Below are 16,656 nucleotides of genomic sequence, written 5' to 3' on the forward strand. Positions count from 1 at the left end.
ATAGCTCCCCTCTTTATGTACATAATTTGTCATAATTTGGAAAAACAACCTTGTTGGCTAGACTATTTTCCTTTTTATTGAGTGCTTATAGGATATGGAAAGACTTAACACTTCCAAACTTGATAGTTTCTCCTTTTAATTCTCATGATAGGCTAGACTATTTTCCTTTTTATTAAGTGCTTATAGGATATAGAAAGACTAAACACTTCCGAACTTAATAATTTATCCTTTTAATTCTCATAATAGTCCTTATAAAATTGCAATCACCTAAAAAACTCCAAACATCAACTAACTGAATAAAGCCAAATCTCCTATTAAAATATATATATAAATATAATATAATTTTCATGAATAATTCTCAATTCCTAAAATAATATTAATACCTTTTCTTAATTATTTAAAACCAAAAAATTAATTAATTAATACAATTTTTTCTATTCAAAACACATTATTAGAAAAATTAATTAAACTTACTATAACAATTTTTTTAATAAACTTATTTAATTTAACCTAAATACTAACAATTAAATCAAATCTTATTGACATGAAAAATCTCACAAAATATCCGAGAGATCGAAAAAACACAGTAGCATGAACCATATGTCTTTATCAAGCACAGCTCCACTATAGCGATAATCACAAACACTAACTAGAGTTAGGTAATGCCAGCAACAAAAACATCGAGTGGGGCATAACCATACCATAGTCAGGTAACAGTTATCGCCCAAAAAAACAAATATCTATCCAACTCTAACCGCGTCGTTTCTGGCCTAGATTTTTCGAAAAAGAGATAACATTATATGTGACAAATGATGTTGACTTCCCCTGAGTTTCGATATTTCTAACACTCTGGATTTTTAAATATCGGTAATATTGTTATTTTTTTAAACGTTGCCTTTGCGTGCAGATTCCCTTTACACAATCATTATTTTCTTAATATTCATTCATGGGGTTCCATGCTACGCCCGAGGCCCCACGGCTACCCGGGTTAGGATCCCTTGGACTCGCTCTCGCCACTTTCGGCCTCACAGATTCCCTTCTCTCCATCCATCCGGGGGCGTAACGTCCTACCGACATCTGTGCGTTCTTGGAACTCATACGCATTATTTGCCCGTCCGCCCGTCCGTTCGCCTGGAGTCTTTCACATCGCACATCGCACATCGCAAGGCTCCTTCTTCTCTGTGTTTGCGAGAAAACAGAGTTGTTGATGCGGTCCGCTCCAGGAGAATTTGGAGAATTTGGTCATCTATGAGTGGGTTTCCAGACATCAAGAAATTGATTAGAGAGGGTTTCTAGGGTTTGTGCAAAATTAGGATGAGAATCCGGGGTTTTATGTCATAGGGACTCGATATCAGGGTTTTAGCGGAAGCAAACATGTGGTTCGTCTGGCAGCAGAGCTTTCATGGTAGATGAAAACGACAGAGTCCGCTCTGTATGGTATATTTAACAAGGCGAGGTCATGGCTTCCCCAGATGGCTGAAGCACCTACCGTTTCGAGGGACTATTGGATGCCAGATCAGAGCTGCAGGGTTTGTTATGATTGCGAGTCGCAGTTTACGATATTCAATCGTCGGCACCATTGCCGGATTTGCGGTCGGGTTTTTTGCCGGAGGTGCACAGTGAACACAATTCCAGCTACTGGTGTCGAAGGTTGGAAGTATGATCAGGAAGAAGGGGAACGTCTTAGGGTTTGCAGCTATTGTTTCAAGATACGGGAGGAACAGATGATAGCTTCGCAGTATGATGACAATCAATTGTCTCCAGGGATCAGTCCATCGCCTTCTATTACAAGTTTATCTAGTAGTAAGTCAAGTGGCAGCGATAACAGCGTTAACATCTTTGGCGCTATGCCTTATTCAACTGTGCCTTATCAGCATGTCACTTACAGTTCTGCTCTTAGTCATCCAACTCAAGGTCTTGACAGATTGGAGCGAATGCCCGAGAAGAAACAAGATATGCCATATTCGGGAAGGGACGCGAATTCTCCATCCATCCTGAAAGGCGGAGTAAATGCTGCCAGTATTTTCGGAACTCCCTTGAACCGGTATGGTATCATTTACTTTCCTCAAGCTGTATGTTTTGAAACTTCGTCAACTTCTTTACAAGGAGTTTGACCAAAAGAAGACCCGTTTCTAGTTCCATTTCCGTTCCAGTTCTCGTTACCATTCCTTTCTTGACATTAAATTATCGCATTGACAACGATTGTGAGAGATGCTTGGTTCACCCAGCATTACAATCACCAAAATCTTTGCCAATCTAGAAGCTGGCTTTGGGATGCAAATCGTTGGGTTGATACGATACGATAGTGTACTCACTCACTCCAGTAATAACTTTGCGTGGAGGTGCCTGTGTGCTTTGTTGGTCCCTATTTCCTGTGGTTGTTGTCTTTGTGATGTCTTCTTTGAATGCAAGCTCAGTTCTTTGTGATGTCTTCTTTGAATGCAAACTCAGTAAACTGCAGTGGTGTAGCCCTTGTTTATAATTTCTTTCCACATTAATACGACTACCACTACTGCATTAGTAATCAATTTAGATTCCTGGTTCATGATTCATATCCCTTGAGACCGTCTAGACCTGTTTCTCATTCTGTTACGGTTTCCTGTCTCATTTCCTGTTTCCAACCTGGTACGTATGTCAACTGCATGTAGTCTTCAATTGACGATATTTGTGGCAATCCATTTATTGGTAACTGTTGTGGCAATTATTAAAAAAGTAAATGTCTGGAATCTTGATTATTGCAGAAATCGATGGCAGACATAATTTTTTGAATGATGATTGCTATGAACTTTTTGGAGACTCCCTTGATGCATTTACGACATCCGTCTTTTGTAGGAGTGATGATGAGGATGATGAGTATGGTAAGATTCCTGAAGATCCTGGGTGGCAGATTTCTAGACACACAGACGAATACTTTCAGGGCAACTTTAACTTAGTTCATGATCCTGGATACACTTTCAATGGGATTCATCCTGTTGGTTATAGCTCCCAAAATTCCATGCACCGAGAAATCCTGGAAACAGGGCTGGGTAGTAAAACCAGAAACTCTGATGAGCATGTTGAGGCAATGGATCTCCCTTCACAAACTAGTAACCAGGAAGAAAGCCAACACTCAAGGGTGCCAGAAAGGTCTGGAGAAGAATCAGAGGGAACGGACAATGCTGATGAGTGCAATGATGAAGCATCTATGTTTGAGACACCAGGTCCAGATTTAGAGCAGCCGGTGGACATAGAGAAAATCGTTGATATATGGATTCCGCCTGAGCCAGAAGATGAACAAGACGAACAGGAGACTGGTGTGTTTGATGATGAAGATGATGATGATGATGGTGGTTGGGGTTTGCCCCGTTCTACTGGCAGCTTTAGTGACAGCGACTACAAGAGTAAAGAGAGATCGAGTGAGGAGTATAGGAAGGCTATGAGATCCGTAGTAGATGGGCATTTTAGGGCTCTTGTGGCACAACTTCTTAAGGGAGAGGATGTTCCTATAGGTGAAGAGAATCAGAGGGACAGCTGGCTGGAAATAGTCACTTCATTGTCATGGCAAGCAGCGAGTCTCGTCAAGCCAGATACTAGCAAGGGAGGAGGGATGGATCCTGGGGGGTATGTGAAAGTCAAGTGCATTGCATGCGGTTGCCCTTCTGAAAGGTAGACTTGTAGTCTATTATTTTGTATTGGTTAGAACAGCTGCTAACGTAATTTTTTCTTTGATTTGCTTACTTTAAGTCTTCTATAATCTTATGTGTTCCAAGCTGGCATTTCCATAATTAGTATTAAACTGCCATGCTCCTCTTTAACAGTGAGGTGATTAAGGGAGTTGCTTGTAAGAAGAATGTAGCACATAGGCGGATGACATCAAAATACAAGAATGCCCGACTGCTGCTTCTCGGAGGAGCTTTAGAATATCAGCGAGTCTCAAATCAGCTGTCATCTCTTGATACTCTTCTTCAACAAGTAATATTAATCTTGCTTTCATTTTATAATATATCTGTGAACTGTAAATTTCTATACACTAATTGTATTTGCTTTCTTATTTTAGGAAATGGAACATCTGAAAATGACTGTGATGAAGATAGAAGCTCATCATCCTAATGTGCTGCTAGTTGAGAAAACTGTGTCCCGTTATGCACAAGAGTATTTGCTTGCAAAAGAGATATCTTTGGTACTGAATGTCAAAAGACCTCTTTTGGAGCGTATAGCCCGTTGCACAGGGGCACAGATTGTACCTTCTGTTGATAATCTGACTGCACCAAAACTGGGACATTGTGAGTTCTTTCGTGTGGAAAAGTTCATTGAGGAGCATGGCAGTGCTGGTCAGGCAGGGAGAAAATTACTGAAAACCTTGATGTTCTTTGATGGTTGCCCAAAGCCTTTGGGTTGCACGGTAAGCCCTTTTCAACTTCTATGTTACAGTACAACATTTATCCATTCATTAGAGTCTGGCATCCATTCTTCCGTAGTTCTATACCATTAGGCAAAGTGCCATAGTTTCTTTTAAATATATGCTTTTGGACTTTCAAATTATTTGCTAAGGTTCAGGGATGGCTGGATAGATGCCCCAGTTTTCAGGGGATGGCAGGGGATGAGACATTTCAGTGTGCAGTTTTTCATGTTTATTGACCATTTTGGTGTTAATTTTTCTTTTACTTTAATTGATAAAGTAATTTACTTATGGTTGCTGTAATGGCTCGTTATGGGTACTTGAAACACAAACCAAACGTGGTACGTACTGTCATTGAAGAAATCATAATTTAGCTTGTTAGTAGCAAATATAAACGCTGTAAACATCATAAATACATTTTTGATACCATTGAAAATTAAGCATGTAATATAATATAATAACATATTAATAATGTGACTACTATTATTCTATAATGACATGGTTACTGGTCATGACCCTTAGCTAAGGGGGTATGCTGTTTGCATTTATACCCCCTAGTTAATGTACAGTTCATTATCTAGTAATTCGATATCATAATTTTTATAAATTCATTGTCTAATGGACACTTAACTTTTTGAGATATCAGGTGGTAACAAGTGATATCAGAGTTCATGGGATTTTGTTACCAGAATAATAATTAATATAATGAAAGGACATATCTCAAAGAACATGATATTAATGAAAGGGCACTCCTCTTAGGTATATATATATATGGGGCTCCATCATATCAATTCTATACATTTTCTCATGGGTTTTTGTTACCAGAATAATAATTAATATAATGAAAAGACATATCTCAAAGAACATGATATTAATGAAAGGGTGTTAAAATTGACAACTAGGGCCAAACTCCATGTGGGTCATCTTACTTATGGCAGCTGATATTTTTCTTGGATCCCTCTCATCGAGAGGTGTAGGATTGAGCTAAAGATCATCCGATTCTGATAAGTATTCATGGAGTTATGAATTTATTTGTGTTATAAGCCAATTCATCAAGGTCGGCCAGCAACCAAATAAACCCCACATGTGCTCAACGTTTTAGTATAAAAGGAGATGACTTGAGAGTCATTTCTCACACACACTTGTATCTTGATTTTTCTCCACTTGTTTTGGGTTTTAATGGAAGAGAAATCTAGGAGTGGAAGCCCTAGACGTTGGAGGAAAAGAGGCTGCCCTAGACACAGATAGAAGACAGCCATAGACGCAGATGGAAAGAAGCCCTAACGTTGTCTTAAATAAGCCCTAGATGCTGTCCTAAGGAAGCCCTAGCCGCAGTCCTAAGGAAGCCCTAGCTGCAGTCGTAGAATACCCTAGATGCAGTCATCTAAATGAGGTCTGTTCACACTAGGGTAGGCCACATTTCATAAGGGAAATTCTGGGCCAGATTTGAGGATGGTTAGGGACTGTTGTGTGCCCTAACCAGTCCCAGAAATTACAGTAGTAATGAAGTGACAAACGACAACATTTGTATGGTGGGTTGGCAGCAAGGGAAGATGGGACAACAAGGTCACACGGTGCAGCAAAGGAAGATGGGACAGCAAGGTCACATGGTGCTGCAAAGGAAGATGTGACAGCAAGGTCAAATGGTGCTGCAAACACAAATGGGATAGCAAGCAATCATAGGAGCAGCAGTGGCACAACTGCTAACTAGTGCAACAAAGCATAGGACAACAAGGTACATAGTGCTGTATAAATGCATGGGACAGCAAGGTACATAGAGCTGTATAGATGCATGGGACAACAAGGTACATAGAGCTGTATAAATGCATGGGACAACAAGGTACATAGTGTTGTATAGATACATGGGACAATTGTGAGGGCAAGCATGGACAACATGACAAGCATGGTGCTGCAAGCACATGAGACATGCTGTATGTATAAATGCATGGGACAGCAAGGTACATAGTGCTGTATAAATGCATGGGACAACAAGGTACATAGAATTGTATAAATGCATGGGACAACAAGGTACATAGTGCTATATAGATGCATGGGACAACAAGGTACATAGTGCTGTATAGATACATGGGACAGTTGTGACATGGCAGCAAAGGTACATGGGATAGTGGCAAGCATGGACCACATGACAAGCATGGTGCTGCAAGCACATGGGACACGCTATATGACAACATGGTTATGACAAATGGGACAACAATGTAGCATAAGGTGCAGCAGTATGATGTGTACAACATGGTCATAAGGTCCAACATTGTGATGATGGGTGTAGCATGGTGCAACACGGTGAGGTGCAGCATAATGACGAGATGCAACACGATGGTAGGTGAAGGAGTCACCTTGGAGAATCAGTTGAAGTAACATGTCTTCAATTGATCTCATGTATCATCTTCTTAGAGATGATCTATTCTCTCATCTAGATAAGTCAAAGTGTTGTCTTCAGTTGTAAATATACTATCTCTCTCTGTTGAACTATTGAAGAACATATAAGAAAAATTGATCAAGGGTTTCCCCACATTGGGGTTTATCCCTGGCTAGGGCCACATCTTGTGTCCTCTTGTCTTGGCTTGTCTTCTGCGATTTATATTTATGTTCTATCTGCAATTTACTTTAATGCTGATGTGATTGCTAATTTGGAAAAGATATTGAGCTAACTGTGAAAATTGAAATAAATTGCTTTAGCATAGAACATACCTAAACTTAACAAAGGGCACTCCTCTTATATATATATATATATGTGGGGCTCCATCATATCAATTCTATACATTTTTAAATATATTATTTGATCATCAACGATTTGTATTCCAAGTATTTTGAACACTTCATTGGTGAGCCATATTTGGTTATCACACTTAGATTTTATGAAGCAAAGTTCAAGTATTTTAAGAAGCTATAGCATCACAAAATCCTAATAAATGCTTTGGGACATGTGATGGTTTGTGATGATGCTCCACCTTTTCAATATGTTAAATTTATCTAATTTGGGTCCCCGTTTTTCTCATTGTGGGGTTCAAAGAATGTACACCACAAAGGATCCCAAAAGATGTGTTGATATTTGCCTTCAACAAACAGGTCTGTTGCTCTACACACCTTTGTGTTGTCTGTTAAAACCTGGACAACATTCTGCACCCACAAACTCAATCGCTTCAATCAAAATTTAACAATGCATTAATTTGTTGCCCATCACAATCAACTGTGTTCATAAACATTGTCCCTCGGGTCTTTGAGCAATCACATGATCAAAGGTCTCTTCCTCTGATCAATCCATCCACAAAAAATGGTGGACACCCTTAAAATGCACCATGAATTATAAATGGGAACTATACCACCTTACACGTATACCTTCTTAGCTGTCAAAAGTGTAGTATAGATCATAGTTTTAAAAACTGGAACTAGGTTTTGAACTGGCCCACCTATTTGACTAGGTTTCAAACTAAAAAGGGATCTAAAAAGTCCAAAATTCAAAGTCTTCGTATTTGAGCGAAAATAGCGCCATTGCGTAGAGATCGAGAAAACGAATTGAATGCAACTTGAACTGGCAAACGCTGAGTCCTTATGCAGAAGTTATTCAAAGTCAAGTTCTGGTGAAAAAATCAAAGTCAAAGTTGGTCAAAAGGTCAAACTTCAAGGTTCTAGCGCAAGGTTTTGATTCAAGGTTCTAGATCGTGGTTCCAAGTCTCATGGTTTCGGGCCGCCGTGTGGCAGCCATTGGTTGGAGGCATGTGGCCCAATCAGGAAAGGCCATGTGGCCTATTTGTATTGGTCAAAAAATTTGCTATGGATTGATCGACCTCAGAGGGATTCTATCCCTTGACTTGCCATCGACGAATTCCAAGTCTCACCGTTCGACCACCATTGTTCCTAGTTATATGGTGACGAAAACTTTTATTTAAAGTTTATCAAATGCAAGAGTTGGGGGAAGTTGGCGGAGCCCGCCAAAATTGGCAGCCCCACCAACCCTTTACATTATTTATTGACGGTCAACAAATATGGTGTAATGGCGGGATAAGGTTGGAACGATCCATTGACCATATATTATATGTTATATAATGTATTTGTGTGGGTTTGGAATCGGTGGGCAATGGGAAATGTTGGACCCGCCGACATATTATTTTTAAAATATATTTTTATATATCGTATCGCACTAAATCGGCGGGGAGGTCGGGATTTGATCCCTCAACCTCCCACATAATATTATAAAATTTTAGCCAACGTGCCATAAGCCAAAGAGTTGATTTTTATGCAAAAGAAAGAGTTTTTATGCAGGGAAGGGCAGCGAATTAACAAAACTTTGAAGGCTTGTTGTGGTAGTTTTAGGAGGTCTTTTTGAGTGCCGTCAGTTGCGTTGGAATTCTGAGGTCGAGCAAAACACACAAGGACCAGTTAGAAATGTATTTGATATATTTTGATGGCTTTTAAGAATCAATAAAGAGGTCTCCCCATTGAAGATTGAGCCCGGAGATGTAGGCTTTTGAGATAAACCAAACTCCGTTATCAATTCTGGTGTCGCTTTGCTTTATGTGACTTGCTGTTATTATTTATTTTGTTGCAAATTGTCTATAAGTTTCACATTTCATGAAATTTGAGTTTTTTTTAATGGCGACTTTTAACATGCAAAAAGACTTGTAAAAGTGTGATAAACCAAGTATCAATTTAACGATCGAGATTCAGAACAAGTGGTATCAGAGCGACTTTTGATAACTTTGGTTTTTAAGTGTGTGCATGATCACCAAGAGCAAATCAAGACGTGGTGAAGGAGAACTTGTAGAAGGAAATCCTGAAATTGGTTCAAGGAGAAGAACAAATCACAGAGAAGTGATGGCTAGAGAAGGCAGAGGCGATCATCCTTTTGGTTCAGATGCAGGTTTTGTGGATGCATTTATGACCTTGCGAGCCATGGTTGAGGATATGTATTGTGAATTCAAGAAGGTGAAAGATGAAGATGAGCCTAAAGATAAACCCAAAGATGAGCAAGGACAACCATTGCATTCAGGTAAAGAAACTGAAGATGAACAAAAGGATCCCATCTCTTCTTTATTAAAACAACCTGAAACGTCTTTTTCGTAACCTATGTTGAAGTTAGATGTTAAATTTGACTTACCAATGTATAATGGAAAAATTAATGTTGAAATATTGGATAACTGAACCAGACAAATGGAAGTGTACTATAGTGTGCAACAGATTACAGATGGGGCGGTAAAAATTAGATTGACATCGCTTCGTCTTGAAGGCACAACACTTGTTTGGTGGCAGAGTAAAATGCAACATGTAACTCAAATGATTGGATGTAGAACGATGGAATCAAAGCCCAAAAAGGAGGTTAAAGGTAAAGGGAAAGCAAAGAAGACAAATTCAGTCAAGATTAAGGAGGAGAAGCTCATTCGCAAGCATTGCAAGGAGGGGCATGATGAGGAACATTGCTGGCAACTACACTTGGACAAGCGATCAAAATGGTTTAAAGAAAAGAAGGGTAAGCAAAAGGTTACAACAACAACAAAGCCAACAGATTTGGGATCAAATTCAGGGGATGAAGTCCAAATTACAAGCCAACAAATTTGGGATCAAATTCAGGTGATGAAGTCCAAATTACAACTATAGCTGTTGACAATGTATCATTATCACATGTTAATTCTTCTAGTTTATCACCCACTTTTGTAAGAAAAAGGAATGAATTGTTTCACATCAGGGTGATTACTAAGCATGTTAAAGTAGATACTTTGTTCGACACGGGATCTCAAGGTAATCTTATATCTAAAGAAGTTGTGAAGAAGTTAAATCTGAAGACAACACCACTTTCTAAACCTTATCCGCCTGGATGGGTATGTGATAATGCTTAGCTGCAGGTGATTGAAAAATGTAAGCTTAGATTTGCTATTACATTGAAACTTGTGGATGAAGTTGAATTAGATGTGGTTCTTTTGGATATATGTGGGATTGTGCTTGGAAGTCCTTATTTGTTTGACATGAAGGCTATCTACTTCAGGGAAGAAAACAAGTATCACCTTTTCAAGGATGGCGTGGAATACATTGCTCGAGCTCATAAAACATGATTCTTCATCGATTACCACAGGGCAATTGAAAAGGCTCGTGAATGCAAACAAGACTTTTTTGTAGAAATTTCTCATTTTCCACCCCGGTTTTCAGTTTCTCCTTATTTCTCCCATATAGTTAAATGCCCTTTCCCATAACCATACATTTAACAAGCTGGAAAAAATAAATTTGCTGAAAACACAAATTTTGGAAATTTTACAGAATGCTGGAAATTGCAGAAATAAAAATCAGCAGTAATAAACAGCCATTAAAACACATTTAAACACTGAGATTTTTGGTCAATGTGACCCTGGAAAAACCCCCTACAACTCTTGGGGAAAACCAGTTTGAGAGCTCTTCTTTATTTCTGGAAAATGCCTTTTTACAGTAAGAGAAATATTCAGCAAAAATCAGCAAGCAAACTTTTACAACTTATCTCAGCCTTGCTGAAACTCAGCCTTGCTGAAACTCCGCCTTGCTGAAACTCCGCCCTGCTGAAACTCCGCTGTACAGACTTGCTGAAACTCCGCCTTGCTGAAACTCCGCCCTGCTGAAACTCCGCTGCTGAAACTCCGCTGCTGATACTCTGCTGCTGAAACTCCGCTGCTGATACTCTGCAGCTCACTGTCCAGAAATCTCCCTTGCTCTCTTGCTCTCCTTCTCTCAATTTGCTCATGAAAGAATTAATGACCTTTTCCTCCTTTAATCTAACCCCAAGTGACTTTTGGGTGATCCCTAAATCCAATGGCTGAAATAGATTGAGATCTAAGGCTGAGATTAAATGCTCATTTAAATCTCACTTTTTATTTTTTAATTCACCCCACTTTAATAAAGACCCACTTAGTCATTTATTTCCAAAGTCACTTTTCCTTTCTAATTTTTCATTGACTTTATAAAAGTCACTTTAAAATTAGACTTAGTAACTTTATCACTTAAAGTCACTTTTAAATTAGATTTAATTTTATAAAATTATAAAGTCACTTTAGGAGAAAAATTAAATTCTTTTGGACACTTTTCCTTAGGCCAAAGATCAAAGCCTAAGGGAACCACCTGTCCTCCGGTACCAAATTTCAACACTTTTCACTTATGTTTGCAAAGGTCGATAAAGAATATGTTTTAAAGCATAAATTGGTTGCAAATAAACCTAATGATGTTGTGTTTTAGGGAGCATCAATGTTGTGGCATGAGATTTTGTCGTGGGAATTTGTTAAAAGAATTAAGCATGTTGTTAGTTCATTGTTGTTAACATTCTTGTATTTATTTATGTTGTTGATGTTTAGTGCATGGGTAGCAGCTTGAGTAATGAATGCAGAAGGGTGTGGAAAACTACAATTGGCTAACAATGTACTTTTAGTTGTTATGGTTTTTGTGCAACTTGTTATGATGATCCAGGTTCATAGAAAATGGTGGAAAATTTTTGATCAAGTGGGGTGGCAGTTACCTCACTTGTTTTATGAAACTTAAGCCTTTTGGTGGTCCAAAAGGTCTCAGTGGGGAGGAATAATCCAAAAGGGATCTAAAGAGGCCAAAAATTCAAAGTCTTCAGATTTGAGCGAAAACAACGCCATTGCGTAGAGCTTGAGAAAACAAATCCAACACAACTTAAACGGGAAAAAACCTAGTCCGTATGTAGAAGTTTTTCAAAGTCAAAGTTTTGGTCAAAAAGTCAAATTCAAGGTTGGTCAAAAGGTCAAAGTTCATGGTTCCAACATGCAAGGTTCTAGTTCAGGGTTTCGGATCGTGGTTTCAAGACTCATGGTTCAGGGCCGCTACGTGGCAGCGATTGGTTGGAGGCATGTGGGCCAATCCCAAGGCACCATGTGGCCCAATTGGGAAAGGGACCATGTGGCCTATTTTTATTGGTCAAAATTTTTGTTATGGATCAACTGACCTTGGAGGGATTTGATCCCATGACCTGCCACTCATGAATTCCAAGTCTCACCGTTCGACCACTGTTGTTCCCTGTTATATGGCGGTGAAAACTTTTATTTAAAGTTTATCAAATGCGAGAGTTGGGGGAAGTTAGCGGAGCCCGCCATAATTGGCGACCCTTCCAACCCTTTTCATTGTTTATCGTTGGTCGACGGATATGGTGTAATGGTGGGATAAGGATGGAATGACCCACAAGCCATATAATATATGTTATACAATGTATTTGTGTGGGTTTGGAATTGACGGGCAATGGGAAAGGCCAGACTCGTCGACATACTATTTTTAAAATATATTTTTATAAATCGTATCACACCAAACTGCCGGGGAGGTCGGGATTTGATCCCTCGACCTCCCACATAATATTATAAAATTTTAGCCAACGTGCCAAAAGCTAGAGAGTTGATTTTTATGCACCAAAAAGAGCTTTTATGCAAAGAAGTGCAACGAATTAGCGGAATTTTAAAGGCTTATTGTGGGAGTTCTAGGAGGTCTTTTTGAGTGCTGTCAGTTGCGTTGGAATCTTGAGGTCGAGCATAACACAATAGGACCAATCAAAACTGTATTTGATGTATTTTGATGGCATTTAAGAATTAATAAAGAGGCCTCCCCATTGAAGACTGGGCCTGGAGATGTAGGCTTTGAGATAAGCCAAACTTTGTTATCAATGTTGGTGTCGCTTTGCTTTATGTGACTCGCTATTATTATTATTTTGTTGCAAATTGTCTATAGGTTTCACATTTCATTAAATTTGAGTTTTTTATTTTATTTTATTTTTTATTTTTTTTATTTTTTATTTATTTAATGGTGCTTTTTAACATGCAAAAACACCTGTAAAAGTTTGATAAACCAAGTATCACTTTAGCAATTGAGATTCGAGCAAAAATAATGTCAAATTGGATTTGAAAAAAATACAAAAAATAATTAATTTTTTAATGAAAACTTATTTTAAAGATTTCAAACCATGACTCCAAACTATTAGAAACAAAATATGCAAAGTTTTCCCAAATACCATAAGGGTGAATATATCAAAATGGCACTAAGTGTGACACATATAGACATCAAAATACATAATGGCCTCTAGAGTCTAAAAACAATGCTACAAGCTTGGGCCAATAGCCTACTACAAATCACAGATCTATTGATAAATCTAGGGGCAGCTCGATTAGGTGATTTCTCTTGATTTCTTAACTGCTTGTGATGTATTTTACTTAACTTGATTAACTTCTTCTTTCACTTGATTATTATTACGTTCTTATCATCAAACAACTATCAAACTATGAAGATCAAATAGACAAGAGGACACAAAATGTAGGTCGCAAGCGAGGGCCAAAAACCTCTCCTCTTCAAAGGAAAGTCCTCAAGAATTCTTTTCTTCGTATAATATGTTCAGATGACGAATTTCAAGACCTGAGACCTTTGTCAAAGACCACTCTGAGACCAAGTCAACCTTCTTGATGAGCTTTCCTTCCAACAACTTTGATCCCAACAACTTCTCCAGCATGTTCGACCTCAATGACTTATCCAACATCTTCAACCCTAGCAACTTCTCCAACAACTTCAAACTCAACAACTTCTCCAACAACTTTGACCCCAATAGTTTCTTTTGCAACTTCGACTACTATAGAAACCCTAGCTCTTGCACATGTGAAAAGATGGTGATTTCTTTCCTCTTAATCCTTTGCATGAATTGGTTCTTCCTTCTTGGGAACTCGACTTGCAAGGTAGATGATTTGGTGCCCTATCTCAACTTCTTTCTGCAATTTTGTCTTGTTGTAGTAATTTTGCCCTAACCCGCGCACGTGTGAGGAGATGATAGCCCAAAAACAATACTAAAAGACTTCGTTCCTTTCCTTCTTCTAGTCCTCTTCTTCTTCGATCTTTTAGGTCTCTTTCTCTTGATCAAACTTTTTGTGTGATAATTGGATTTCCTTCTAGTGAGGTCGATGTTTCTTATTTATAATCTTCTCTTCTAGGTCAAATAGCCCTACATGAGGCCGACTTATCATCCTATGAAGGCCGACTTGTTGCTGGTTGTTTAACAAGGTCTTGGAGGGTCTTTATGACATTTTTGACTACACAAAAATTTTCTTTACAAGATACAACATGCCCAAAGGGGTCTTACATGTATGACAATGACTCTTTTGACTTCATAACGCTATGACAAGCCTAGAAGTACTCAATGGGTGCTTGACCTATAAATAAATTTATCTTAAGCATGAAACCCATGTATTAAGAATGAAAATAATAAATTCTTTTCTCTTTAATATCAAATATATAAAATCATGATTGCAATAGACATTATGAAGACTGAACCTAGTTACACATTTCAACACTCCCTCTTAACTAGGGAGCTATTCATAATTCATACAAGGTACTTGGGACATTCTCATATTGACGAATTCTCATAAGAAGAGTCAGATTGGTAAGCCATCTCATAAGCTAGCATATCAGCTTATATCAACATATATCAACGCATCTCATCATATCAATTCGCATTGTCACATAGCAAGGCCTTGACTAACAACTCTATCTCTCCACAAGACCAGAGCACAACGCTGGTGAGATAATGACTAATAGACACCTTTCATCATTGTCTCTCAAGTCACATACCTCATTCGGATGTTCACAAGGTATGTCCTTTTAGAACCATTCCTGTCTCGAAATAACACATCCTCAAGGAATTTCCTCTTCGACTACTCTTGCGGCTTGCCTATTTGTTAAAATTGGCAACTAGGGCCAAACTCCACATGGGTCATCTTATTTATGACAACTGATATTTTAATTGGATTACTCTCGCCGAGAGGTGTAGGATTGATCTAAAGATATTTGAATCTGACATGTACAAATGAAGTTATGAATTTATTTTGATTATGGTCAAATTGTCAAGGTCGGTCAACAAACTTATGTAGGCTCAGAAGCCCAACAATGACGTCTATTCATCCTCAACGTTGCATATAAATAGAAGTTGACTTACCCTCATTTGGACACACTCATCTTCACACTTCTCTCTCTCTCTCCCCTCATTGTTTGGGTACGGATTTCTCGGCCTCTCTCTCTCTCCACACGTTCGAAATTTCAGGAGGCCGAATTTCTAGATAGTTTGAACAAGCGTTGACTAGTGTGCGTTGACCTTCTTTGACTGCGTTTTTGTGAGGGCTATCTTTGTTTGGCCAGGTTGCATTTCTGGGCATAGATATCCAAGCTAAACATTGACTGTTGACCAGCTTTGATTGTAGCTAGGGCTGACTGCAGGTGGGTTGTTTGACCAAACTTTGACAGAGCTGAATTTAACTATTTTGAGGGCTGTTTTATCTTGCTGTTTGGAGGCCAAAGTTGACTGATTTGCTGAGGGTCAAATGTGCCCTGTTGAACAACGTTGACTTTTCTGGTTAGGGCTCTTTTGCTGTTGTTATAAATTATTAGATTTGTAAATTGTATTATCTCTCTCTGCTGAACTATTGAAGACTAAAAGAAGATTTGATCAAGGGTTTCCCCACATTGGGGTTTGGCCTTGGCTGGTGCCACATCTTGTGTCCTCTTGTCTTGGCTTGTCTTCTACTGTTTATGTTTATGTTTTATCTGCATTTTACTATCATGTTGATGTGATTGCTAATCTGAATATTGATACTGGGCTAATAATAAAGAAATTGAAGTAAAACTGGTCTAAAGCATAAAACATACGATGTTGCCTAAAATTAACACCTAAGGTGAAGACAAAGCCCAAGTAAGAGTGAAAGAGCAATCACCAAAGGCAGTTGGACAAAAGGTTCAATGGGTTTTTCATCCTACCTCCCGGCTGAAGACAAGCTCCATGATAAATTTGACTATCATAGATGGAAGATGTCTCTTGATTTGACCTTGGAAGAAAAAGAAGTGATGGACTATGGTATCAGAGCTGAGGTGAAGAAAAAGCCCAAGCAAGAGTGAAAGAGCAATCACCAAAGACAGTTGGACAAGGACAAAAGGTTCATAGGGTTCCTCATCCTACCTCCCGGCGGAAGACAAGCTCCATGATAAATCTGACTATCATGGATGGAAGATGTCTCTTGATTTGACCTTGGAAGAAAAAGAAGTGATGGACTATGTGCAGGGTAAAATCCCCAAACCTCCTTTAAATGCACCAACTGTTGCGAAGACCAAGTACAATAGGGCTGAAGTCAAAGCAAAGAAGATTATTAGGGATTCCGTTGACAAGCATCTGGTGGCCTACATCTCTGAATTGAAGATTTCCAAGGAGATCCACGACAGGTTGGTCAGCATGTTCAAGGTTAGTAATGCTAATAAAATTCTATTTCTGAAGA

General features: G+C 38.7%; 1 protein-coding gene across 1 annotated transcript in view; it reads left to right on the plus strand.

Annotated features, from left to right (window-relative positions):
• Nucleotides 1-955: 955 nt before the first annotated feature.
• LOC149175600 (1-phosphatidylinositol-3-phosphate 5-kinase FAB1B-like) overlaps nucleotides 956-16,656 on the plus strand; it is a 67,720-nt gene continuing 52,019 nt past the window's right edge. Inside the window, exons 1-4 of the mRNA XM_089419719.1 lie at nucleotides 956-2,044; nucleotides 2,833-3,645; nucleotides 3,798-3,951; nucleotides 4,037-4,381. Coding sequence (XP_089275845.1) covers nucleotides 1,410-2,044; nucleotides 2,833-3,645; nucleotides 3,798-3,951; nucleotides 4,037-4,381 — 1,947 coding nt within the window. The 5' untranslated portion in view covers nucleotides 956-1,409. The remainder of the gene's footprint in view (nucleotides 2,045-2,832; nucleotides 3,646-3,797; nucleotides 3,952-4,036; nucleotides 4,382-16,656) is intronic.

The sequence above is a fragment of the Pinus tabuliformis genome, chromosome 4_1 (genome assembly GCF_031772625.1).
Source record: "Pinus tabuliformis cultivar Carrire ecotype Pingquan chromosome 4_1, CPIR1, whole genome shotgun sequence".
Taxonomy (NCBI): domain Eukaryota; kingdom Viridiplantae; phylum Streptophyta; class Pinopsida; order Pinales; family Pinaceae; genus Pinus; species Pinus tabuliformis.